The sequence below is a fragment of the Mastacembelus armatus genome, chromosome 13 (assembly GCF_900324485.2).
Source record: "Mastacembelus armatus chromosome 13, fMasArm1.2, whole genome shotgun sequence".
In the NCBI taxonomy this organism is placed as follows: Eukaryota; Metazoa; Chordata; class Actinopteri; order Synbranchiformes; family Mastacembelidae; genus Mastacembelus; species Mastacembelus armatus.
The window spans coordinates 10,466,948-10,493,001 of NC_046645.1; the positions used below are offsets into that span (position 1 = coordinate 10,466,948).

The window sequence follows — 26,054 nt, forward strand, 5'->3', positions numbered from 1 at the left end:
AAAGAAAGCACAGACCTACAACCAACCAAACAGGGACAGAAAAAGGGGGGCCTGAGACAATCCAGCAGCCCCACAGTGAGGCTTTGCATTCCTGAGGTTGTTAATGGAGATACAGGTCTGCTAAGCTGCTTGGCTTCATTCACCTTTTTCTGCTGGTCATATAGCTTGTTACACAACAAAGACCATGCAGATTTCTGTCTAACAAACATTCAAGGTAAAGCTGTTTATTTTCTGAACCTGTCCTGAATGAACCTGCATGATGCACTTCTGTTACTACAATCCAAACATCAAGCACGTCAGTAATGCAAATTATACCTGCTTTATTAGTGTAGACCTAATTGTCTGTATATGCTGACAGTATTTGCATGGGGGAACCACCTCACACCAGGATCCAGCTGGAGAACTGGGATGACAAGTTCTGCCTGAACAAACACAGAAACACTATTTGCAAAAAGCCTTATTCATTAAACATAGCAACTATTATCCTTTTTGAGAATACGTGTTATAAGACATTTTCTAATTTTCTCAAATTATTCTAGGGCTATTAACTCAAGACTGGCTGATGATATGATTTTTTCTGATTAAGTAGAGCTTATTATTAAACGCCAATGTGTCAACACCAGGGATCACAGCACATGGTTATGGAGCTACACATTTGCTATTATTTATAAATGATGTATAGAAGATCTTCGGAATGCTATTAAGTATAAATAAATGCAGGATACAATTTCCATAGAGCCGATACTCTCAGAATTTTCAGTCAGTTTTATCTTTATTAATCTGAGTTGAGATCAATGTAGGAGCATTTTTACAAAACTCAGCTCAGTCACCAGAAAATGAATCTACTATCATTTAGGTAGCCAGTTAACATCAGCCAGGGCAGATAAGAATTTTACAACTGTCTAATTTTTAAGATCAAACTATTCATAAATTAATCACAAAAATAGTCAGCAGACTAACTGATCATGAACATATTTTTTTTAATTGTGTGCCTGCATCCTTATAATGTAGATTCATTATTTGCATATTGAGAATACTTAACATTGACCAGTCATGGTCTGCAGACATTTTAATGTACTGTGGCATGTAATTATTTTACTTGGGTATTTAAAATGTCTGTCATTTGATAATGCTTTCTTTAGATTTTCTAGGAAAATGTACTTTTGTACTAACTACTGTGCAGGATAAGGTTTTACATAAAAATGTATAAAGTAGCTGTTATCAAGTTTCATCTCTACCAGCTGCACCTTTGAAATGCTTCCAATAGATTAGATTAGATTAGATAAACTTTATTGATCCACAAGGGAAATTCCTTGTAACTTCCTTGTAACAATACTGTAACACATCTATAACAATAATGTAACATAGGCTAGTCTGCCACATAGTAAGTTCTTCTATTTAAAGCTGCTATTAACTCTTTTTAATCATGGAGTAATCTGATGATTATTTTTTCCACTACTAAATAAAAGTTTTGACTATTAAAAAAAACCCTCATAATTCTCATGATCTCTTCTTTGCTTTACATCCAAGCAGTTCAAAACCCTAAAATGGCCTCTTCAGTTTACTGTCACATATTAAAAACAGCAATGAGCTGGAACCAGATGAAGTGTGACACGTTAGGTCATAAAGTGACTTAAAACACAAACTGATTGTCGAAATAGCTGATTTTTCTATCGGATCAGCTTAATCGATTTAGCTGCAACTGAACTCTGCATTCTTCAAGAGGATTTGTTGGTGTCAGAGATAGGACAGACTAAATGATGCCTGAATGAGACCGGAACATATAAAGGTAATAACCTATTAGGGTGGAAAAGGGGCGTGGCCGCTTGTAGTTTGCAGGCGCAGTCGATGGAGAGAGCGCTGCGCTGCAGAGGGAGGGAGGGAGCAGGAGGAGGAGGAACTACTGGTGGAAAAAAAGTTAAAGTAAAAATGGCTTCCTTGTCTTTGGAGTCTACAGAACAATCTGAGAACAGCCCAGAAGAGCCAACGGCAGCGGAGTGCAAAGAAGAGAAAGATCCGGTTCTAGTTTCAGAACAACTGCTCCAAAGTTTCCAGAAGTCGGCTCTGAGTTTTTCCACTGACCAAGTATCATGTCTCTGCGAGGCCCTTCTGCAGGCGGGCAATGTGGATCGCCTGTGGAGATTTCTATCCACCATACCTCCTTCGTCCGAGCTGCTACGTGGCAACGAGACCCTGCTGAAGGCCCAGGCGCTGGTGGCTTTCCACCGGGAAGAATTCAAGGAGCTGTACGCCATCCTGGAGAGCCACGACTTCCACCCGTCTAACCACGGGTTCTTGCAGGACCTGTACCTGAAAGCCCGTTACAAGGAGGCGGAGAGGTCCCGGGGCCGCAGCCTGGGCGCAGTGGACAAGTACCGGCTCAGGAAGAAGTTCCCCCTGCCAAAAACGATCTGGGACGGAGAGGAGACCGTGTACTGCTTCAAAGAGAAGTCACGAAACGCGCTGAAAGAGTGCTACAAGAGCAACAGGTACCCCACTCCGGACGAGAAGAAAAATCTGGCTAAAGTCACCGGACTGTCCCTCACACAGGTCAGCAACTGGTTCAAGAACCGCAGGCAGAGGGACAGGACCCCATCCGGGACCCACAGCAAGAGGTAAGACCATCAGCGCTGGAAACACTTAGCGCATTTATCTGATCTCTTATCTAGTCCAGATTAGGGGCGAAATTCAGGCGCCGTCAACTTTCCTTTGTTCATTTGAAACGACGTCTTATGCTATGTTGTGTTTCTGCTGACAGACCAGAATCCTAGCGCTGAACAAAGCTCACAGGCCTGCACACAGTACACATGGACCTGTCCAAACTGACTAAAGTAAACACTGCAGCCATCAGCAGATGGACAGAGGGCCTGACTTTTGACAGCACTCAAGTCACTCAGGTCTGAGACCAAGAGCATGTTGCTTTGTTATGAAATGTGAGATCCAGGCGCCCACCATGGCTCAAATTTCCTGAAACCCTGCACTGCTGCCTTGGGCCTGCAGAGCCGGGTGACCGAGGTTAGAGTAAAACGCTTCCTTAAGGAAAGTGGGGTGGGGGAGAAATGAAAATCCTTCACACAGGCTGAAATCTCTTGAGTTTTCACAGCAACTACTGTGGCAGATTGTGCAGAGGCAGGCTTATCTTGGTTTTGGTGGTCTGGGTTTGTGACAGTCTGGCAGACTTTCAATCTGTAGGGACCACCAGGCTGATACTAACACATGAGCCAAGTCCTGAAAGAGTTTATAGGAATAAAAATCAGTTTCCTGTCTGCAGTTGTTTTTATACTGGTCCAATGCAGAATATGGTTTTTGCAGATACTTTTCATTTCTGATGTAATAAAATGAGGCACAGTCACTAAGGGGAGGACTGTTACATGTTTCACAGGGAGGATACTGAGAATCTCTGGACTTAAACCTCAAAGGATGTTGGTCCACGTACTTTCACATTCTTTCCTTTTAATTTATTTGTTAAAAAAGAAATGAAAATACTAGTTCTTCCTTTAGGGTTTTAACAGTTTTCAAAATAAGCAAATACATTGTCATCTTCATGTATGGTTTCTAAATTGAAAATAAGAAAAATAATATACAGCTTTTTTTTTTTTTTTTTTTTTAAACAAAGCAAAGTTCAATTTCTTTGATGAACTGAAGTTGACTTGGAATTTGTACTATGACTTTGTCCAGTTGTGCTGTTGTCGTTGGTGTTGTCTGTGTGTGTCATCCTTCTTGAATGACTGGTGATCTGTCCAGGGTGCACCCCAACAACTCGCTCACTGTCAGCTGGGATTGGCTCCAGCTGGAATAGTAGATAAGAGAAGGTTAAGTTCAGGTTAAACACAATACTACCCTCTGCTATGCTGGGGTATGAGGCCATGGCCTGACTGACATAACATGGTCTGTTTAGTTATTTTTGGATTATATATTGGGAGGCCTAAACTTGTACAATTGACATTTATTTATATTTGATTTGTTATTTATTTGGTTCAGGAGCTAAAAAACAAACAAACAAAAAAAAAGAGTAGACACTGTTTTTTTTTTACATACAATATTTGGTGAACAAAAATCCAATTTTAATTTTGATATAAATTATAAGTAATTAAAAACACCAGGACTGTGGTTTTGTGTAGTTTTCTAGCCAAGTTGAAAAGGGAAATGGAGAAGTGCTTGTACCAATGTCTGATGGGGTAAAAATTCTGAAAATAGAAATTTTGAATATAATATAAAGGTATTACTAAATAACAGATTATACACAAAAAATCAAATAATTGCAAATGAATTTTAAAAACTTCACAAACAAGGCATTTCTTGGCTGAATTTCATTTTTGAGTAATGTTTGAATGTTTGAGATTCAACTGTCCTGCACACTTCAGCAAGATCAATTATATATCTTAATTTATTATTTATTTATTTTAATTAATTAATTAATGTAGTCTTACTCTTTTTTTCCTGTTCATTTATCAGACTCAATTTTATTGGTTAATCTGATACAGTTATAAAAGTCTAGGAGAGGTTGACCTCCAAACATTTGTATTGTCTACTTTTGCAAAACAGAGCAACAATAAAACTGCTCCACCACCTAATGTCATAAGCCCAAAGCCCTTCAAGGGTAAGAATATGTACTCTAGCATGTTTAAGTTGAGCACTTATAAAAGGCTTTAGCCCAGTGCCAAACCCTGTTAAGCTGCACACATTTACCTTTTATTTGACCAATTTATTCTACCTCCATTTCAGCGAGTCTGATGGGAACCACAGTACTGAGGATGAGGCCAGCGCCATGGATGATGCCCCAGACAAACCAGAGGATGCTGTTGGCTCCACAGCTCCCATCATCTCTCTCTCTGCAGTCCCCTGCAGCACAGGAGGTCAGCTCATCCTCAACGGCTCCGGTGGCTTCCTCGCAGCTTCTCAGCCGTTACTACTCAATGGAAATTCTATTCTTTCCGGTGCTGGTGCTGGTGTCATAATCAATGGGCTAAGCTTGGGCGATTGCCAGACAGTCACACTGAGTCCTGTTGCAGCCAGCTCACCTTTGATACTGAACGGGGCTCAGGTTATAACCAAACCCAGTATCAGTGGGCAACAGCAGCCGCAGCAACCTGTTCCTGTGACAGAGCAGGAAGTTTCAACCATGGAGGCCAAGACAAGCAGTCTTCCAGCAGTTGTTCTTAGCACTAACTCCACACCATCCTCAAACCCTCCATCCATCTCCCTTCCTCTCCAAAACAAGTCAGAGAGTGGAAACGCAATGGATTTCACCAGTGTTCCTGAATCAGAAGGCAGCAGCCAGAAAATGTCTTCTTCGTCTTCATCTTTATCACCATCTTCACCAACTTTGTCTTCCCCAAATAGTCTCCCTTCACTAGTATTAACACAAAACACCCAGGAGTCCCTCCCAGCCTCTATGTCATCCACAGGCATGGCTGTCTCCACCTCTACTGTGCCTCTGTCCAGTCAGCAAGGGGACTATGTTGTCTTTGCCACTGCCAGTTCTGAGTTAAACCCTTCTTGTCCTGTAGTTGCCTCCAGCACTGCCACCCCTCAGGTCTTCTCTCTGCCCCAGGTTGTGCCTTCCATTCAGGGCATACCAGTATCTCAGCTGTTGCAGCACTCTTCAGGAACCCAGGTGTCCCAGTGCCCTCAGCTGGTCCCAGTATCGCCCCTCACCTCTCCAGCTTCTCAGTTTCAAAGCCCCCAGGCAGTGAACACAGGCAACAGGCTGGCACAACAGCAACAGGAGGCTTCAACAACTCAGCCTGAAAGTGCCACAACCATAGTCTCTATCTCACAGCTTAACCACAGTCAGCTGCCACAGCGAATGGCACCCCAGCTGGGGGACCACACCACAAACTCCACGCCCAGTAAAATCCAAGCCCCACAGGTTATTTCCATATCTTCCCCGACGCAAGTAGTCCCAGTCCCTCAGGCCAAAGGCACCACACCAGCACAGTTAGTCCCCGTCTCCATGCCTCAGCTGATCCCAGTCTCGTCCATCCAAACTTCCTCAACCATCTCCTTCCCCCAAGTGGTGCCTGCCAGTCCTTCTCTCTCCATCCCCTCTGCTGGACTGCCCTTACAGATCCTGACGTCAGCTCCTTCAGCTGGAGCGGTCACACAGGGTCCTCTCAGGATAAACCAGCTGAGGCCCATTCAGACCGTGGGTCCTCCAACCAGCGTGGCCCCTGGTGTGCAGCTCCTCAACTCTGGGATCATTCAGCTGCCTTCTGCTCCTCCAGGTGCCATTTAAATTCATTAGATATTTGCAAATGTAGCACAGATGAGACAATTAGTTGACTGACTGAATCAGTAACTGTTGCTTGTAATAATTTTTCAAGCAAAATTGCCAAAAACTCAGTTTCCAGCCATTCAGATATTATTACCTGATGTTTTTCTTTGTTATATAAACAGAGTTTGTATACACTTTCTGATGGAATTGAATGAGAAAATATGTGTGAAACCTTTTTACTGGTAGTGTCTGTTACTAAGCAAAAGAGGAGATTTTAATACACAGCATTATTTTTTTTAATTAAGACTGAATACTAAGGTAAACAATATTTTTCAAGACCCTAATAGTTTTTCCTTACAGCAAAGGTTTAATGTGTAAAACATGCCCTAAGTATTGATGTGTAAATGAGTCAGCACCCTCCAAGTGTGAGTAGTGAAGAGCTGTGTTAGTGTTGATGTTGCTGATGTCACCTCTTTTTTGAATGTCATTACAGTTTGGATTGTTGTTTCTCAAATATCACCACTGTAGGTAATCTTCTCCTTGGTGGAAGCCCTTACCTGAGCGTCCAGCAAGGCAAGCTGATTCTGACCATCCCAGCAGGCATTCAGCTCACCAGTTTGCCACTGAAACCAGTCCCAGAGGTTTCATCAGTCTCTGTCAATGGAGTGAATCCTGTTGTTACCCCCTCCAGCCCTTCTCTAGCCTCCCAGCTTTCAGTCTCCTCAGGCCAAACCCCCAGCGGCCTCACATCATCTCCTCTGAACTTCATCAATTCGTCCCCACTATATTGTGCTCCAGAGACTGGGATTGCTGCCAGCCAGACGCCTGCTATTCCCTCCCCTCATATGCTGGACCATTCAGTCACCCCTTCCACGCCAAACACTCTCACTCCAGAAAGCATGCTCACCCTCAGTCCCATGTACAGTGGAGTGGCACTCAACACCCAACTGTCCCAGCCAGCGTGGAACCCCGTGCCCCTCTCCACTTCCGCCAGTCTAACTTTGTTTGATGTCCGTAGCAAGGGGGATCTCCCTGTAGACCCGGCTCTGTTAGGCCTACCTGGAGGAGAATCACTACTTCTGGGGAGCCCCTCTCCAGAGCAGGATGTGGAAGCCAGTTCACCACTGGGTAACCCAGAGGAGATGGATGGGGACTCCAAGATTCTTACTCAGCTCCAGTCTGTCCCTGTGGATGACGAGCTGGGCTTGTAGTGTGTTTACTTTGCTGGTTGGCAACTCTGTTGCCCTCTAAAAACAAAAACAATGAAACATACAGTATATTAGAAACTATGCTGTTTTTTTTTTTTTTTTAACCAGTCTAAAGCATATGATTTCCTATTGTTAGTCCCCTAATAACAAAAGTGTCTTTTATGTTCTGACATGTACAACAATGACACCACCAAGGCTATAGCTGGCACTCCTGTCATAAACCCTCTGCAGCGTGAGAATTTTGCATTTCAGATTTTTACTAGAATCCATATGTGCCTTACCTGTTTTATCAGATGCAGACAGAAGACTCAGTTTATTCTGCTCGGACCTATTACATGTCATGGGGTTTAGAAAAAAAAACAGACGTACAAGGTGTCATGACTTTGCCTTTGCCTGCCCTATCAGCTTTTTTGCATTTCTTGTGGACTGCAGACAAGTTCAACTGCACTTGGAAAAAGTTCTTTATTTTTTTTTTTGCCATCAACAGAAATGTTGTGTTGTGGATCCACCACAATAACTGCACTGGACAGGGACGGACAAATCTTGAAATACCTGCCTGTTCATGGTTCAAGAAATTCACGACTTTTGTTTTTTTCTTGTTCACAGCCTGAATATATTCTTCTACCAACACTCCGCCCGCAGGAACTCAATGAAGATCATACTCCACACAAACTGAACGGAGTTGAGTAGATTGTAGATTGATAGTTTTCTTCAACTGTTATTGCATCATAGCTTTAAGAGCTACACAAAGTATTTTATTGCTGCAATTTACTGAAATCTATATTTGAACATGCAGCCTACTTCCATTTTATCAGTAAAACCGTTTTAAGTAAGAATATTGCCCTACAATATAGGAAATGAAAAGGTTTATACTCTATGCAATGCATGTTTATTACTTTATAGGACACTATGTGTGAGTGTAAAAGCCAGTATACATGGGAGATGAAAAGAAGTATTGAAATACTGAGCTTTTAAATGACAATGCATTACACTAAAACGTTTGCTGTGATTCCCCCCCAGAAGTGATACTTGTTTTGAAATGCATTCAAAGTCTCTGTTGATATATTATGTTTAAGTGCCTTATTTTAAGCTTATAGGTTTGAAGTTTTTGATAAAATGTTATAAAATGTTTCTGCAGTTTTATAATTGACCCAACCAAATTTAGGAATTCACTTTCATGGATTCTGTTGGACCTCCAGTGAGAAACAGTGTGACAGCTTTGGTTGAACAGTCATAGCTCTGTCTCCTCTTTTTGTATATTTTGCACATTTCATTCACACAATGTTTACGTTGCGCTGCCATGTTGTTGTGATGGTTGGACTCTTATTCAGTTCTGAAACATCCTATTCTTTCTTATTATCTAATTCCTAATTCACAACAGAGCTGGTAGCATAAATTTAATTCCTTTTCAAAATAAAGTGTCCATCTTCCTATGAACCTTCCACTGTCATAACACATGTAGCGGTCAAACCTTTGGCCACTTATGGTACAAAAAAATACACTTAAGTGTCTCATCTAGCTACAGTAATGGTCTTTGTGTTTTATGTTTTTTGTCTGTCTCTTTTTGTACATTTAATCTATTTAAAGCATGTACCAATCAGCTTCTAGTTGTAACTAAAAGAAAACGAGTCCTTGTGGAAAAAATGCTGATAGGAAATGATATTCATTTTCAGTGAAAGGTCAGAATGATGTGAAAACTGAGGTTTTATAATCTCAGACTACAGGTATTACATCAGTTTTGATGATAGACATGTCATTGTGAACAAGGTCACCACCCTGTTACTACATTTAAAGGTCATTTGTTCTTAGTGCCCTTTCAGTAGATTATTACATGGCTTGAACAAATCAATTTTATTCAGAATTTTGCCTAGCATTTAAATTAGTTAGGGGTAAAGGGAAACATGTCCTAATATGTCAAATGTGGTAGCTCGTATTTGTTTAAATGAGCCTTTTTTTCTTTAACCAAAGTATGTTGACATGAAAGCCTGTGAGGGCATATGCACATTAATGCGTCCCACAGTTGTTTATAGCCTGGGATTTGGTTTGTTTTTACTCTTCTCCCTGACACACAACGTATATGACTCCAGATTTAACCAAAGATATTGTATTTTGATTGACTTTGATAGTTTTCAAAGGGATTATGTCTGTCATTCGAGGTTCATGTTTTCTCATTTTTGTATTCAAATGCATTCTATTTTTTATATTACATGATATTGTAATAAACGACATTTACAAAGAGTGTTCTCAGGCCTCACATTTTGGAACTGTTAATTATCTAGCACTAAAACTATTTGTCAGAATAGTTTGCTTCTAATTTTGCAAGAAAATTTTATTCAAATTCATGTCAGTGCAATAGCAAAAATTCAAAATGTGTGTGATGGTGTGCATGTGTGTGTTTGAACAAGAGAGGGAGGGATGCATGGTGTGTTGTTATAACCCTGATGGTCTCAGGTTACCTGCGATTCAGTTCTGCCAGGGCATGATGATGAGTAATGTTAAACACACTTCTTATGTTTGCTAAGTTTTAGTCTGTTTGCAGACAAGCCACAGTCCACCACGGATGTTTCAGCTCTCTCTAGGATAAGCATAAAAGAGGCTGTTAGATATTTTCACAAAGACTTTGGTTCAACTGGCATCTCTGGACTTTTTTTGACCACCTGGTTTCCACAACAATGATCTTCACAGGTGAGCAGGTGGCGTGTGTGTGCGAGGTACTGCTGCAGAGTGGTTGCATGGATCGTCTTGCCGGCTTCCTCAGCACTCTTCCTCCTCCTTCCCAATCCTCCTCCTCGTCTCCCTGCCCACAGGAGCTGGAGAGTGTGCTGAAGGCTAAAGCTGCAGTGGCCTTTCACCAGGGGCGGTTTTCTGACCTCTACACCCTGCTGGAGGGCTTCCCCTTCTCCCCACGCAGCCACCCGCTCCTGCAGCAGCTCTGGCTCCGAGCCCACTACATGGAGGCTGAGAGGCAGAGGGGCCGACCCTTGGGAGCTGTGGGGAAATATCGTATAAGAAGAAAGTTCCCTCTACCACACACCATCTGGGATGGAGAGGAGACCAGCTACTGCTTCAAAGTATACAAAATCTTCTCTTATATTAAATATGTTCCCCACCTGTATTTGAATCTTCTGGTATTCATGTCAGTAAGTGTCTGCACGAGTTATGGATGTTGGGACTGAGGCATAAGTAACTAAGTACATTTACTCACATTTACTGCAGTTACTGTTAAGTACACAGCTAAATAAGTTTTGCACTGTTTGTAATTTAGTTAGTATTTTAAGCTACATTATACTTCTACCTTATCACATTTTAATGGGAAACATTCGTACTTTTCAGACCATTGTACGTATTCAACATCTATACTTACTTTGCAGGTTCACACTTATTTACCATCAGCCTCAAAAATATGATTGCCTTTTACAGATGAACATATAATATTCAAAAGTAGTAAAAAACAACTGTAAAATGCTGAGAGTATATCAGTTAAAAATAAAATTCTCTTAAAAATGAGTAATTTTGCATAAAACTAATAATAAACTAGCGTCAGTGTACGAAAAGTAAAATGACTTTTTCCCCTTAGTGGAGAAGTTACATTATTGCTTTATAAAAATGATTGATAAAAACATACAGGAACTTTTTATGGTATTTTATAACTGAATAGACTCATTGGGCAAAGAGTCTCTATTTCAAGTGACTACAAAGAGACATAAAACAAGCACCGAGCAATGCAAACTATAAACAGACTCAATCTGACCACAAGAGGAGGAACATGGTCAGAAAACTCCCACGCAAAACTATAAAGAGACATAAAATTACTACAAATAGATGGAAACGAGCCACAAGAATCAGTCACCACCAAGAGATTCAAGAGACAAGATGACAGCAGAGGCACAATGACTGCAGAGACTAAAAAAAAAGGAGATTTACATTCAACCATGGTCAGTGGTCTGTGGTCTCTGCTGTCTCTTTGGGTCTGTGTCCCATGTGAAAGCCTTCACCCAAGGGGGCCCGTTGTCTCACATCTGTCCACACACGTAAACTACTCCTCTAACTGTTGCTGTAGGCTCTTACTGACTTTATTCATTCAACTTCAACAGGAGAAATCACGGACTCTCCTGCGGCAGTGGTACCGACATAAGCGCTTTCCCACCACACGGGAGAAGCGGGAGCTCGCAGCCGCCACGGGTCTGTCGACCACACAGGTCAGCAACTGGTTCAAGAACCGCAGGCAGAGGGACCGAAGCACCGGGTCAGTAGTTCCCTGTGGTTGGAATCATCTCATTCTGCTAATTTAAGGCTGTGAAATGTCAGAGTGGGTTATTTTAAACGCAGCTTTGTTGTATCAGAAAGATGTTGGAGCTAGTTCGTCCGGACTCACTGCAGGCAGCAGCAGACAAGCGGAGGAAACACGGTGCCCAGACTAGCCGCTGGCGCCATAAATGTTTTAGACTGTCGGAATCAAGTGAAATTGAAAAGAGTATATGTTTGGTTAGAAGAGTAATGTGATTTAATGTGTGACGTTTACCTTTATTTGAAGAGAAATGACAAAGATCCACCTGTGTTTGTTGAGCGCGAAGTGATATGATCTAACTAGCCAATCATAGCTGACCTCAGACCTTACGGTCAGGTGATGAAGGCCGTTTCTGCGTTACCTGTTAACGAGGACAGACCCCACTTTATCCCACTTTACTCCAGTTTATCCCACTTTACTCCAGTTTATGCCAGTTTACTCCAGTTTACCTAACTTTACTCCAGTTTATCCCACTTTACTCCAGTTTATGCCAGTTTACCTAACTTTACTCCAGTTTATCCCACTTTACTCCAGTTTACCTAACTTTACTCCAGTTTATTCCACTTTACTCCAGTTTATGCCACTTTACTCCAGTTTATCCCACTTTACTCCAGACCATATGGAAGGAAGACATAATGGTGTGGCTGTCTTTAACATTACATCTGTAAAGCACATACAAGAGAACCATCTTTCCAGTTTAGCATATCCTTGCATCTGTCTGACATTTATATGTAAAAACTGAAATGGTGCACCATAACGTTTGCGCGCTTGTATTTGGCTTTTACAGAGTAACAGCACCATCTTGTGGTTACATTAAGACTTGATCAGAGTTACACAAATTCAGTGCTTTTCTGTTCATCCTTCTCTCTTCCTTCAGTTCCCAAACAGCTTGCCCTGGAGGACCCTCAGCAGAAGTCTACCCCTCTGACAACAACCTCTCCCCTCCAGGCAGCCCTCCACCCCTCCCTCACCCACCTCTATGTCACATATGTGGGGGCTTCACCAGAGTCTGCCCTTCAGATGTTTAATTTGTGACTCCTATTGCTTTGGCTGTTTTTTATTTTATTACCATAATACTTCAGAAACATGGTTTCACGCTTTCATGATGGATACCAGAGTCTATTGTCTGGAGTCCGTAAAACAAATCAAACAAATAAACACAAAGCAGAACAGGACAGACATTGTGCCATGACTTTAACACATACAAGACAGGTAAAGTAAAGTAAGCGTCACACAGCTGGATTAGCACAGTTCACAGATTTGCTGCTGTAAAGCTCTGCAGTGGGTCTCCCACACAGTATAAAGACACTTTTGACGGTCAGCTTCTTCAGCTCCTTAAAGGGAAGATAATATGGAACTCTGCTGGTACAATGTTCACGTGCGTATCGACAGGTTACATCTTTTTTTTTTTCTTTCATATTTTTTTCTTCCCAAAATGATATGAATAACTAAATAAAACAGAAGTTTATTGTGGACTTTCACTACACCTTTTCATGTAGCGTGTAAAAACACTAGCTGGACTCTAAACGTCATTATGTTGACACAAAATGTGTGTTAAAAACATAGAATATAGGTAACTCTTCACTTTGAGGGCAAAGTCAGGAGAATTATTTTCCATTACTGTATAAACTGAGTTCACAGTGTGTCTTTAACAAGACAGTGCATTTTGATCATATTAACAGGGTAAATAGTAGGTAGGCTATGTTTTATTTTTTCACAGAAACGAAGCAAAAATATTTAGGGAGTCTTTGGAACTCAAAGACAGATCTCCAGATGTTCCTCAAGTACAATACTCAACAGCCAGTACAAATTACATTTTAATTAAGACTTGCCCAACTCTAAAATCACATGAAGCCAAGGAGACGAGACAGTTCAACATGTCCTGAGTACATTCAGCTGCTTTTGCAGTTCACTTTAGGTCATTTCACCTGGGTCTTCTCTTGTGCGCCTGCTCATTTTTATTGGTAACCAGCGTGATAAACAGCACTAGCACTCCAGATGAGGGTAAGCGCAAGGAGAGCTGTGTGGACCTTCACCACAAATATTTATGTCGCCGTTTGTGTTCAGAAGCCCAGGTACTCAGCCAAAAACACAGCCATGATCTTAGTCAGGTTCTCCACAGTGGGGCGGTGCATATTCTCCTCAGTGTCATCCAGTGTGTGCCAAAACTGTGGGAACGGGGTGGAGATGACATGTAGCACAGGGACACCTGCATGTGTGTGACGGGGACAAAGAGCACCCAGGTAGATGATAATGAGTGACTCCATGTGTTCTCACCTGATGTGTTCTCACCTGATGTGTTCTCACCTGATGCTATGGAAACTCACCTTTGTGAAGGAAAGGGATGTGGTCGTCCTGGACAGGTCCGAGGTATACATCCTTCCTAAAATACATCTGCTCTGAGGGGTGGGACATCAAAAGACCCTGTCGATGGAGTCTCTTCTCTGAGAACAAAGTGTGAAGGGACAGTAAGGGCTTAGGACAGAGAAGAATTTCAATATTCATGAAAAGGTTAACAGCCAGTGCTTCATACCTGCAGCAATCAGACGGTCAAACCAGCGTGCCGTATTATCAAAGTGATTTGCAATCAGTGGATCAGGACCACCGAGCAGGTCTAGTAGCACAAACAGGTCCTGTAGACAGACTTAAAGCAATCAACAGCTGGAATGGCTCCTGAATGTCGAGTTTACACATTAATCAGAGTACTTTACAGTACATCAGTGCATTACAAGACTTTGTGACAGACGAAATAGAAAGGGAAATAATAGAAACTGTAACTAGATTTGGGCTGTTAAAATAAATGAGTGGTGGATCTCTGTGGTTGGTCCCCAGAGGCCTGCTGCTATTGCTTATTTTAAAACAGCCTGTATTTGTGTTACATAATTGAGTGTGTCTGTGGATGTGAGCATGACAGTGGAGGATGTGGACACCGCAGAGCAGAGCAGAGCAGTTTCCTCACCACAGCTTGGAGCAGGGTGGTGTGTGAGGAGCCTGCCGGGTGAGATGTGTTGGCCATGTGTTCAGCCAGGTGTCGAGAGCCGTACAGTGAATCAGTAGCGGTCCATTCTTCAAATGACTCCTCGCCGTCAAAAAACACAAGCTGAAGAGACACTGGAAGATTCTAGGAGGAAAAGAGAAGAAAGGAAGGAGTCAGATCAAAATGCGCTCTACAAAATGCAGCTACTCTGGCGAGTTTCCCCTTCTCCAGCACTGTCGCAGTGTGTATGTAAGTAAGTGTGTGTGTGTGTGTGTGTTCCTGCTGTAACTACATGAATCACAGAGACACCGCTGTATACAGTAGACTGCTGCATTCAGAACTGGGGTCTAGTGTCAGCATTTTCTATCTTACACTGCAGCATCAGTGGCAGAGGGACAAAATGAGAGCGAAGGTTAAAAAAAGAAAACACTTGTCAGCAGCTCTGATCTTTAGCTTTTGTCATAGGAACACAGAAAAGTTTCAAACAGATATAACTATTTTGTCAGAACACAAATGTTAAAAAAAAAAAAAAAAGATATACCTGCTGTTTAAATGATCTAAGCTGAGAATCCAGAGAAGTTGCAAGCTCCAGGATTATAGCACAGGGCACTGCAGAGTCACTGGCCCCCAGGAACACCTTCCCTGGGGCCCGGGGGTCTGGGGGCAGGGCCTTGGAGTCATAGTGGCAGGCCAGGAGCAGCCGCCGAGGGGCAGAAGGCTCCAGAGTGGCAATGATGTTGGTGAATATGACCTGGCCACGAGGGGTTGAAGAGTGGAAGGAGTCTAGGTCTACAGACCAGCCGGCAGAAAGCGAGGACAGGGTGGAGGTGATGTGCTGAAGAAACAGGTTGAATTAAAGATGATTGAGAAAACAAGGGAAATGAGCATAGAAGAAGAAACTATTTATGTCGTACACACACCTGCTGTACAGCCAGGCTGCCTTGTGTCCCTGGGAGTCTCTCTATCAGGATGGGCTTCAGGTGACTCTCCCACAGACGAGTCCCGTCCACCTGAGAGGCCAGACGGCGGATTTGAGCTGGCGAGCACTTACTGGGTTTGTGAGACAACTGGAGGTGAAACAACAAGAGGATGTGGGAAGTAGAGTAGTGTGTTCTATGAGCAAAATGTTTAGTAGGAAGACAAGTAAAACAGACAAAACAAGCATCTGAATATGAACTCCTGGCCTCTGCAAAGCTGTGAGGGGCACTGTTTTCTATTTTAACATTTTTATAATCAGTAGATTCACAGAGAAAATAACTGTCAGACTAACAGCAGGAATCAACAGTTAGCGGCAGCACTGGCCCTGTGCTGGACCAACTCTAAACCCTTGTGACTTGGGCTACATAAAGAAAAATGACTCAAGTGTCCTTAAAAATGATACAATCGCTGGCATGGAGGAACAACATGAAGACCAAGCCAGGCCTGCTGAAGTGACATATGTCATTAGTAAGAGGTGACAGACTGGAGCTGCTGCAGCGACTGTAGGTCATTGAATGAAATCTGTTCTTCTCAACATTAAAACGCACAAACACGAGTATATTTCAATAACTTGGAAATGTTATTTCGTCTGTTTTGTGTTAAGAACTGTGCTGTTTTGCATAAAATGACAGGTCTTAACAAAAAGCTGTGTGCAAACTTCTGCTGTGACGATGTGTTTTCAGGACCAACCCGTGAAGCTCTTACCCTGTCTTTGGTCAGATCTGCGGTTGGCATGCGGTTCACCTGTCCGCCGATGGTGTCGTTGGACAGGTAGACTCCCAACAACATCGCCAGCACCAGAACCCCGAGAAGACCGAGCAGCAGTACCCGAACCCGGGGGATCCGAAGTCGGTCACAGCAGGGGAGAGAGCCGCTGGCGTTGCCCTGCTGCAGAGGCTTGTACCGCCGACTGGACCTGGACATGACCGGAGACACGGCTCTGCCAGCCCGAACAGCTACGTGTACAAACTGGGCTGCGGAGCGGCGTGGGGGGAGGGACGGAGGGTGGGAGGTCCCCGCAGGTCCCCGCAGGAGGTGGAGCAGAAACAGGCTGTCAGTCAGCACCGCTGTCGGTCCTGTTCACAGAAACCATCCATCCTTTGGCGGTCCCGGTGGTCGCCGTGAGTCTGGCAGGCCGGTTCCTCTCAGACATGGTTGGCTTTATCCAGTTAATTACCGCACAGACACGTTATTCCTGTTTATCGACCAGCACCGTTCACTGCTGCTTATCAAAACAAAAACTACAAAAAACTACTCATGTGCAAACTTGTTACAACTCTTCTGCTGAGTAAATAAATAAAAACACACACATGACGTCTCCTCATAGGATCTCAATGCGGGACATGTTGGCAGCGGAGTCACTTCTTCTTCTTCATCCTCACATCCACTTCTTCTACGTTTTTATTGTGGTTTAAAAAGCAGCTTTGTGGTGCACTATCGCCACTTATTGCTGGAGACTACAAACTACAGCAAACACTTTTGTTTTGAGTTGCGATCCTAAAAGTTGTTGAATAGTCATTATTAGTCGTTCATTTCAAGTATAAGCTTCTCAAACCTGAAGTAGTACGCATTGTTGTAGGTACTTATACTCTAGTCTACCACTCCACCGTGTTTCTGAGGCAGTATTGTACTTTTAACTCCACTAAATGTATTTCATAGCTCGAGTTACTAGTTACCTTTCAGATTATGATCAGTAAAACAAAAATGATCAGTAAAACAAAAATATAACTTATAGGAAACCAAAGGCATAAACTGCCCAAATTTAAGTAATTTACAAACAGCTGCACCAGTGAAATGATGCTTATACACAGCTGCATCAGTATTAATCTAATAATAAATCAATTACAGGGTAACTACAGAGATTTCAGTATATTTGTTTGAGGATACTTCTGTACTTTTACTTAATGAAGGACTTTTCCTTGTAATAGACTGTTTTAACATTGTTATAATGCTACTTTTCCTTTGAAGCTAAGTGTCTGTGAGGTATTTTACATTGGTTAGGGATAGCACATATACAGACCAACAAAATGTTCAGGACGTCACTTGAGCCTTGTGTCAGGAACAAAGACCCATTTTCCTCATTATACGACTTGACTTTACTTCCCGCCAGATTCGAAAAGCAAAAAAGGAAGCGGAAATTATCGACTCCGGTCCACAGACACAAAGCTCCGCCTTTCTCGCTGCTGTTTGTCGAAACTTCTGCCAATCAGCTCTCAGCGTTGACGCCTTCCGTATTAATAAGACGTTAGCGGGAATTTGGGGAGCATTTCGCGCTTTGCGCTTTCTCCGTTGGGTTCGGATAGAGTCCGTGTCCGGCTGCTCATTCCGGTGCTGTGGAGAGGTTGAACCTGAAGCTGTGGGGCTGCCGCTTTCTCTGGAGACGAGTCACACACACTCTACGCCAACATGCATGTCATCAAGCGAGGTGAGCTGCGTTTGTTGTCGAGGAGCAGTGCAGGCCCGACCTGGTTAGCTCCGGGGCTGTGGCTGATATTAACGTGGAGCTGCCAGGAACTTTACTTGTGGTCTGCTGCTCAGACCGACAGATAGACACTTCACTGACACCAGGCTGGGCCCGGCGAGCCGGTTAGCTAGCACTCAAACCAACAGTGAGGTCATAAGCCATGTGGCGGACTAGCATCAGGTTAACGATGCAGGTTGACAGTTTTAGTATACTGAGTGATGATTGTTTATGTCAGTGTCATGTCAGTGAATGAACGTTTAACGTGATATTTACTCAAAAAGCACCGACCGCGTGTTTTATTGACGGAAACTCCTGATCACGAGCCTTTGTTGTAGTTGGCGCCAAAAAAGTTGAATTACCTGGGCCCACCTCTGTGTGTGTGTGTGTGTGTGTGTGTGTGTGTGTGTGTGCGTGCGTGTGCGTGCGTGCGTGCGTCTTCAGATGTTTGAGTTCAGTTAGAGGAAATTCTGCCTGTATGATTCTCAGGCCTTTGGACTGGAGTCTGAGTTCACAACCACATGGTCTTTTGTTTGAATCCAGTCAGTGTGTTGATCTAAAACGGGGTCAAACTGGTCAAAGCTGAGAGATTACAACAACACAGCTGTCAGTGCTGAGAAGTCAAAAATCGAGTTATTTTCGTTAAAAACAAAAAACAGCTCTGTCAGAGAAAGAACAGTCCATCAATTAATGTTTTTAAGACTTGTGTTTAGGCAGTGGTGATGCTGTAAACTAAATTGGGTTTTGTTTTTCAGATGGACGCCAAGAGCGTGTCATGTTTGACAAAATCACCTCTCGCATCCAGAAGCTTTGCTATGGGCTGAACTCCGACTTCGTGGACCCGGCCCAGATTACGATGAAGGTGATCCAGGGTTTGTACAGCGGCGTCACCACTGTGGAGCTTGACACGCTGGCAGCAGAAATCACCGCCACTCTCACAACTAAACACCCCGACTATGCCATCCTCGCTGCCAGGATCGCTGTCTCAAACCTGCACAAAGAAACGAAGAAGGTGTTCAGCGAAGTGATGGAGGACCTGTACAACTACGTCAACCCTCTGAACAAACGCCACTCCCCCATGATCTCCAAGGAAACCCTCGACATTGTTCTTGACAACAAAGACCGCCTAAACTCAGCCATCATTTACGACAGAGATTTCTCCTACAACTTCTTTGGCTTCAAGACCCTGGAGCGGTCCTACCTTCTGAAGATCAATGCCAAAGTGGCCGAGCGGCCGCAGCACATGCTCATGAGAGTGGCGGTTGGAATCCATGGAACAGATATCGGAGCAGCCATTGAGACCTACAACCTGCTGTCGGAGAGGTGGTTCACCCACGCCTCTCCCACACTCTTCAACGCAGGAACAAACAGGCCCCAGCTGTCCAGCTGCTTCCTGCTCGCCATGAAGGATGACAGCATCGAAGGCATTTATGACACACTGAAGCAGTGCGCCCTCATCTCCAAATCAGCTGGAGGAATCGGTGTGGCGGTGAGCTGCATCAGGTCAACGGGGAGCTACATCGCTGGCACCAATGGTAATTCAAATGGCCTGGTGCCCATGCTGAGAGTTTACAACAACACGGCACGTTACGTTGACCAGGGTGGCAACAAGAGACCTGGAGCCTTCGCCATGTACTTGGAGCCCTGGCACTTTGATGTGTTTGACTTTCTGGAGCTGAAGAAGAACACAGGGAAGGAGGAGCAGAGAGCCAGAGACCTTTTCTATGCCTTATGGATCCCCGACTTGTTCATGAAGAGAGTGGAGAAGAACCAAGACTGGTCTCTGATGTGTCCCAATGAGTGCCCCGGGTTGGACGAGTGCTGGGGGGAGGAGTTTGAGGCGCTCTACACCAAGTATGAGAAAGAGGGGAGAGTAAAGCGAGTGGTGAGGGCTCAGCAGCTGTGGTATGCCATTATTGAGTCCCAGACAGAAACCGGTACACCATACATGTTGTACAAAGATGCCTGCAACAGGAAGAGCAACCAGCAGAATCTTGGTACCATCAAATGCAGCAATCTCTGCACAGAAGTCGTTGAGTACACCAGCCATGATGAGGTAGCGGTCTGTAACCTGGCTTCCATCGCTCTCAACATGTACGTCACCCCTGAGCGGACGTATGACTTTAACAAACTGGCATATGTGACCAAAGTAGTTGTCAAAAACCTAAACAAGATCATCGATATTAACTATTATCCAGTACCTGAAGCTGAGAAGTCCAACAAGCGTCACAGGCCAATAGGAATTGGGGTCCAAGGTTTGGCAGATGCCTTCATCCTGATGCGTTACCCATTTGAAAGCCCTGAGGCTCAGCTGTTGAACATCCAGATCTTTGAGACCATCTACTATGCTGCCCTGGAGGCCAGCTGCGAGCTGGCTGCAGAGTTCGGCCCCTACGAGACGTACGAAGGCTCTCCTGTTAGCAAAGGCATCCTCCAGTACGACATGTGGGAGAAGACTCCCACTGAGCTGTGGGACTGGAAGCTGCTGAAGCAGAAGATCGCCAAGCACGGCGTGAGGAACAGTCTGCTGCTGGCCCCGATGCCCACGGCCTCCACAGCCCAGATCCTGGGCAACAACGAGTCTATTGAAGCCTACACCAGCAACATCTACACCCGCAGGGTGCTCTCTGGAGAGTTTCAGATTGTTAACCCTCATCTGCTCAAAGACCTGACAGAGAGGGGACTGTGGAACGAGGAGATGAAGAACCAGCTGATAGCTCACAATGGATCCATTCAGGTGATTTAGAAGTTAAATGTTGTTTCATGTTTGCTGTCATGAATTGTATTTAAAAATCTGTCTGTAAAGTAACATTTTCACTTTTAGATGCCAAATTTTATGTAGTGGGAGAACCAGTCTTCAGTGTTGTGTAGGACTGCTGCTCTTAGTTCCGTGTGATTGTTTTGTTATTGCTGGTTAAAGCTAATTGCCTGACCAGTTGCATTTGTCTTATTTCACCAGAACATTAAAGAGATTCCAGATGATCTAAAGCAGCTGTATAAAACCGTGTGGGAAATTTCCCAGAAGACTATACTCAAAATGGCTGCAGAACGTGGCGCCTTCATCGATCAGAGCCAGTCCCTGAACATCCACATCGCAGAGCCAAACTATGGCAAGCTGACCAGCATGCACTTCTACGGCTGGAAACAAGTATGGGAGATCTGCAGGATAAATCAGAGCTATGGAATGAGAAGCCACCACTATGAATTTATTAATGTGTTAAACTCACTTTTCCTCTTGCTACAGGGTCTGAAGACTGGAATGTACTATCTGAGGACAAAGCCTGCCGCTAACCCCATCCAGTTCACCCTGAACAAGGAGAAGCTGAAGGAGCCGCAACTGGCTAAGCCCTCAGAGCAAGAGATCAAGGAGCGCAACACTGCAGCCATGGTTTGTTCTCTGGAGAACCGAGACGAGTGCCTCATGTGTGGCTCTTAATGCGTCCCCTCTCCACTCACTCACCCACCCACTGAACTCTGTATTGTTTTCACCTGCTGTGGCTCAATGGAGATGCTTTGGGTGCCTCATGTTCACAGCTGATCTGACCTTTCTTAGGTGCACTGATTGTGGTGTATAGAATTAATTTTATGAAACAGCTCTGCTGACAAAATAACTTTGTAATCGAAAAATAAAGTTTTATATACATTACATTGTGCTTATGTGAGGCAACTTGAGTTTAAAATTCTTAGACAAAATCCAAGTTTTTTTTTTTTTTTTTTTCCTTTCTTCTTATAACAGATTGAATATTTATTTTCCTATGAATGCCTATCACAATATCCTAGTGCCCAAGGACCCACTGATCAGCCACAGCTTTAGAGCCACTTACCAAATGTTCTGCAGGTTATTTTCTTTGGACCGTTTCTGGTATACTGATGACTACATACTGCAAGACCTGTCATACCACCTTGATGCTCGGATCCTTAAACCTCCCCTTTTTCCTGCTTCAAAAACATCCAACTTGAAGGCATGACTGCTCATCTGCTCGCTGGTCTCCCACCCTGTGATAGGTGCCTTTGAGTTATTCACTTCAAAATCAATAGTTCATGACATGGCATGTTTTGATGTGAACTCTGCAGAGTTGCACTAATTGTTTTCCTCTGGTTTTGAATTTAAAGCACAACACCGATGTATCGTTTCAGACATTTAACAAACACTTGGAAGATATGAGGATTTGTTTGTCTTGGTTTTGAACTTTCAAAAAACAAAAATCTGCAAATGTTCTTAGTTCTTTTTTTTAATATATTTTTTTTTTTTATAAAATAATGCAAACATAATTTACACTTTTAAATGTACAAGTTATTACAACCCAAAAGAAACCAACGTTCAACCAAAACATTGTCGGTGCATCATGTACCCCAGCAAAAAACACTTGACGTGCACACAGGAGAACTGATGTCAGAAAGTAGAAAATGATCAACGAATCATACAAATCAGTTTTGTACAGAGATCAGAGGTCAAACAGCATAAACACAGTACCCTATCATCTTCACTACTGTCTGCAATGATGGCCAATCTGTTAAAAAATAAATTATCAAAATATTTCACATCTAAAAAAAAGTAAACCTAGTTATACAATATTACCATTAACCTTAATGTAGTATAGATTTGTTCAGAGATCACTGTGTGCTATAAATAGCTTAAAGATATACATAACATGACCAAAAATGAATATATAAAAACAGAAACCTGGCCCCTTATACATAAGCAAACTAAAAATTAAGATACTAAAGTCACAGCTACACCTGCGAAGATGGAGGATTTTCTACTGCAGGAATAATAGGAGTGAAGCCTGATCAGACTTTAATTAAAATTTACAAATCTGAGCCCTGAACAAACATGGAAGCTTTCTGACAAATATCTGAACCCCTCTGAGGCCGGACTTTATGACCGACTGGTAAAAAGTCTAGGAAGTGGCAGCATCAGGAGAAAATGGCAGTTTTCTGTCCAGCCAGGAGTCAGTATGAAACAGCTGCTCCCTGCTGTGACAGTTTAAAAAAAAAAAAAAAACATTTTTGATAGTAGGATAGTGGGCGTTATGGATAAAAATCTTTCATCAGGGCAGATGCAATCTTAATTTAAGATGAACTGAGAAACTGCTCGTACTTGTCTGTTTTTTTTTTCTCTAATCCAGCAAATTAAATACATATCAAAGTGAAAGGTGTTATATTAAAACAAAAAACTAAATCCAATTCTGCCATAAAAAAGTCCCCTTTGCCTACAATGATCTCACACAACCAGAAATATTAAAGGGAAAACCCGAATGGCATAAACCAAATGTCAGAATCTCTGATTGTAGACAAATGTATATTGTGTCACAGTTCAATGCATCGCCGACCTCTGATTGACGATCTCTAGTGTCATTAACAGCATCTTAAGAAACCTGAGCGAGTTGACAAATGCAGACAGTTCCAGTCAGACTGCAGAAGGAGCCTCCTGATGAGTGAGACGTGGCTGTTCCACAGGGCAGAGCGGATGATATTTCAGTACAGCTGCACCAACAATATCTAAACTGAACCGGGAAGATAAGATTTAATCGTCTGCAGGGATGTACTGTCCGTTCAGTACCAGCATCCGAAACCACACGGACGCATTTTCTGTATGAAAAATAGATATAGTAGAGAATATCATTACACAATAGCAGTATAAATAGTGTCTTTTGTGTTCATTTGGGTTCATCACAGAACAGAGGGACAAATCCTCTCATACACTCAGACTACTTCTGATATAAAGGGGCTTAAGGTGTTGTCGTGTGAGTCCATGTACAGTAAATGTTTTCTATAAGCACACACTACCAGTGACAGCTTCATTTTGAATAGTATGCAAAGGAGACAAAATTACAGGAACAGTTAGACATTTTGAAAAACACTATTATTTACTTTCTTGCTGAAAGTTAGATGAGAAGATTAATACCACTCTGGACTATCCCTTTGATAGGAAGCTACAGCCGAGTCCAGCTTTGCCACCCTGGTTATTTTGGTCTGGGACACTTATCAATGCCATTTGACACAATGGTCAAAGCGAAAAACTTTTATTCTGAAGATGCTATTGTCCATAATGTCCTTCCAATCAAAGAAAAAAAAATTGGCCCTTCAACTCCAGAGCTTGCCTCAGAAAAAAGATGCTTTCTTCAGTGTGAAAAGTTATTCAGTCATATTTACCAATAGCTACAGTCGAACATCAGGTCTGTTTGTGAGTAAAGACTTTTAATGTGTAGAAATCACACTGCAGCTAAATAAATACGTGTTCATTAAAAAGGAGTACCGTAGTTAATTTAGCTTTAAAGAACTGTCTCTCTAATGTTCACGAATGAACATGTTTTATCTTGTTTGTATATCTAAATACTACGTGGTAGAGAGCACCATGTTTGGCTGTCAAAATCAAGTAGGTAATGAGATATTAGGTAAAAAAAAAATAGCAGAATATTATGTAACATAATATTATGCAGAATATTATGTAACATCAGGCTGATGAGGGTCGCTGGCTGTGCCTAATAACGTTCTAACGGAGAGAGACCACAGATTTGGTATTAATCTTCTCATCTCTGCCACACAACAAAGAGCATATAAAAGACGTACTGTAATAAGAACTCGAGGTTAAAATAATTACCCAGTACAGTTCGATCTGAGATGAAACGACACTGCTGAAAACAGTGGAAATTTAAATTTAAAACAACGCACTACATTATATGATATGATACTGGTATACATCACTGAATTTCAACCATTTACACTCACGCAGCACGCTGATGGCTTGTTTCACATCTGTGGGCCCCGGTTCATCCATGTAAACGGAGGAAAGACAAATATTGTTGCCCACAAGTTTCATGTTACAGTAAACTAGTTTGTTCAACACTCAGCTGTTCTTTAACAGACCATCACATTCAGCCTCTTTCACACCAAACACACACTGAGCCTGAGCACAAACACTGTTGTGCCTTAATGCTTTTAGTATTGTGTACCATCAGTTTTACACACACACACACACACACATACACTCACCTCTTTAGTTCGACTTATGTAATATCAGTACAATATAGATAGTATTGATACATGAGAATTGTACCACACAGGCATCTATCTACAGTACCATGTCTGTAGAGCTTCCATTACTTCTAGTGCATTCTGGGAGATGCAGTCTGTAATTTTTTTTAAAATTTTTTTTTTTTTTTTTTTTTTTGGCTGATTCGCTGTAGGAACAGTATTAGGCCTCTCCAGGTGTCTGAAACAGTCTGGTTCTCTACTTTTCGCTCCTCCGGCATAGTATTTAAATATAGGACAAGTATATATAAGACTTTTTGACTTCGGTGTATAAAAATAAGCAGGCTCAGAGAAAAGAGAAGGAGGGCCTCTGCTCTGTCCGTCCACAGGCTTGGTGAGACTTTCTGGGAGTGCTGTATTTAAAAAAAATTAAAATCATCCTTTAATTTCTCTAGTTTAAGGCAGTCAAATGGAAGCTGAGTGACCTCTGCCTCCTGAAAGAGCGTTTCTCTCACGCACGCCCTCCCTCTGGCCTGAATATCACACTCCTCTTCTTCTTCTGCAGCTGCTGATCACTCCCTCTTTGAGTCAGCCTCATGTGTTAAGGAGCGAGGCTCGTTGTCACCTGCCGTCTTGCTGAGGTTGGAAAAAAGCATGCTGAACTTGCGTAGCTGCTCGCTGGCTGTCTGGCTTTCCTCCTGCAAGCGCTGGTTATTGTGCCGAAGGTTGGCCATCTCAGCGAGCAGAACCACTTTGTCCTGTTTCTCCTGTTGTGGAGACACAACAATGAGTGTTCAGTTCAGGGTGACTAGATGTTAACTGGCTTTTAATTGTTCAGAGATACATCAGTGTGAAGTCGTAAAGCTGAGGATTTAGAGCCGAATGTCTTATAGTATGACACTATATCTGTAGCTTACAAGAACAAAGAAAAAATGATCATCTCAGTTTAA

At 42.8% G+C, this 26,054-nt stretch overlaps 5 protein-coding genes across 7 annotated transcripts in view; 3 read left to right on the forward strand and 2 right to left on the reverse strand.

The window, feature by feature from the left end:
• Positions 1 to 1,892: 1,892 nt before the first annotated feature.
• On the forward strand, positions 1,893 to 7,785 carry six5 (SIX homeobox 5). Its single transcript, XM_026329083.2, has 3 exons — positions 1,893 to 2,615; positions 4,726 to 6,227; positions 6,746 to 7,785. Exons 1-3 carry the CDS (start codon positions 1,930 to 1,932, stop codon positions 7,426 to 7,428), a joined length of 2,871 nt encoding a protein of 956 aa, XP_026184868.2. The 5' UTR covers positions 1,893 to 1,929; the 3' UTR covers positions 7,429 to 7,785.
• A 2,158-nt stretch (positions 7,786 to 9,943) lies between these two features.
• On the forward strand, positions 9,944 to 12,776 carry six9 (SIX homeobox 9). Its single transcript, XM_026299019.2, has 3 exons — positions 9,944 to 10,496; positions 11,520 to 11,671; positions 12,591 to 12,776. The coding sequence occupies exons 1-3, from the start codon at positions 10,098 to 10,100 to the stop codon at positions 12,739 to 12,741; spliced, it is 702 nt and encodes a 233-aa protein (XP_026154804.1). The 5' UTR covers positions 9,944 to 10,097; the 3' UTR covers positions 12,742 to 12,776.
• Positions 12,777 to 12,889: 113 nt separating this feature from the next.
• Positions 12,890 to 17,065, reverse strand: qpctla (glutaminyl-peptide cyclotransferase-like a). The gene is made up of 7 exons (XM_026299017.2): positions 16,374 to 17,065; positions 15,611 to 15,757; positions 15,232 to 15,525; positions 14,673 to 14,834; positions 14,247 to 14,346; positions 14,041 to 14,157; positions 12,890 to 13,922 (listed from the first exon to the last, which is right to left on the reverse strand). Exons 1-7 carry the CDS (start codon positions 16,590 to 16,592, stop codon positions 13,777 to 13,779), a joined length of 1,185 nt encoding a protein of 394 aa, XP_026154802.1. The 5' UTR covers positions 16,593 to 17,065; the 3' UTR covers positions 12,890 to 13,776.
• An 825-nt stretch (positions 17,066 to 17,890) lies between these two features.
• On the forward strand, positions 17,891 to 21,775 carry LOC113125600 (ribonucleoside-diphosphate reductase large subunit). Its single transcript, XM_026299153.2, has 4 exons — positions 17,891 to 18,093; positions 18,885 to 20,866; positions 21,089 to 21,277; positions 21,374 to 21,775. Exons 1-4 carry the CDS (start codon positions 18,075 to 18,077, stop codon positions 21,563 to 21,565), a joined length of 2,382 nt encoding a protein of 793 aa, XP_026154938.1. The 5' UTR covers positions 17,891 to 18,074; the 3' UTR covers positions 21,566 to 21,775.
• A 568-nt stretch (positions 21,776 to 22,343) lies between these two features.
• The window catches only part of sipa1l3 (signal-induced proliferation-associated 1 like 3), a 63,767-nt gene continuing 60,056 nt past the window's right edge, over positions 22,344 to 26,054 (reverse strand). For all 3 annotated transcript variants that reach the window (XM_026299152.2, XM_026299150.1, XM_026299151.1), the window contains one exon: positions 22,344 to 25,871. In XM_026299152.2, the coding sequence (XP_026154937.1) occupies positions 25,677 to 25,871 (195 nt within the window). In that variant the 3' untranslated portion in view covers positions 22,344 to 25,676. The remainder of the gene's footprint in view (positions 25,872 to 26,054) is intronic.

Excerpts from the sequence above, each read along its gene's own strand:
- six5 (XM_026329083.2), top strand. The coding sequence starts at position 1,930 with ATGGCTTCCTTGTCTTTGGAGTCTACAGAACAATCTGAGAACAGCCCA. Across the intron at positions 2,616-4,725 it reads TCCGGGACCCACAGCAAGAG|CGAGTCTGATGGGAACCACA; the intron begins GTAAGACCATCA and ends CCTCCATTTCAG. Across the intron at positions 6,228-6,745 it reads GCTGCCTTCTGCTCCTCCAG|GTAATCTTCTCCTTGGTGGA; the intron begins GTGCCATTTAAA and ends TCACCACTGTAG.
- six9 (XM_026299019.2), top strand. The coding sequence starts at position 10,098 with ATGATCTTCACAGGTGAGCAGGTGGCGTGTGTGTGCGAGGTACTGCTG. Across the intron at positions 10,497-11,519 it reads AGACCAGCTACTGCTTCAAA|GAGAAATCACGGACTCTCCT; the intron begins GTATACAAAATC and ends CAACTTCAACAG. Across the intron at positions 11,672-12,590 it reads CAGAGGGACCGAAGCACCGG|TTCCCAAACAGCTTGCCCTG; the intron begins GTCAGTAGTTCC and ends CTCTTCCTTCAG.
- qpctla (XM_026299017.2), bottom strand. The coding sequence starts at position 16,592 with ATGTCCAGGTCCAGTCGGCGGTACAAGCCTCTGCAGCAGGGCAACGCC. Across the intron at positions 14,347-14,672 it reads CCACCCTGCTCCAAGCTGTG|GACCTGTTTGTGCTACTAGA; the intron begins GTGAGGAAACTG and ends GTCTGTCTACAG. Across the intron at positions 14,158-14,246 it reads TGACCGTCTGATTGCTGCAG|AGAAGAGACTCCATCGACAG; the intron begins GTATGAAGCACT and ends CTTTGTTCTCAG.
- LOC113125600 (XM_026299153.2), top strand. Across the intron at positions 20,867-21,088 it reads CTCACAATGGATCCATTCAG|AACATTAAAGAGATTCCAGA; the intron begins GTGATTTAGAAG and ends TTATTTCACCAG. Across the intron at positions 21,278-21,373 it reads ACTTCTACGGCTGGAAACAA|GGTCTGAAGACTGGAATGTA; the intron begins GTATGGGAGATC and ends CTCTTGCTACAG.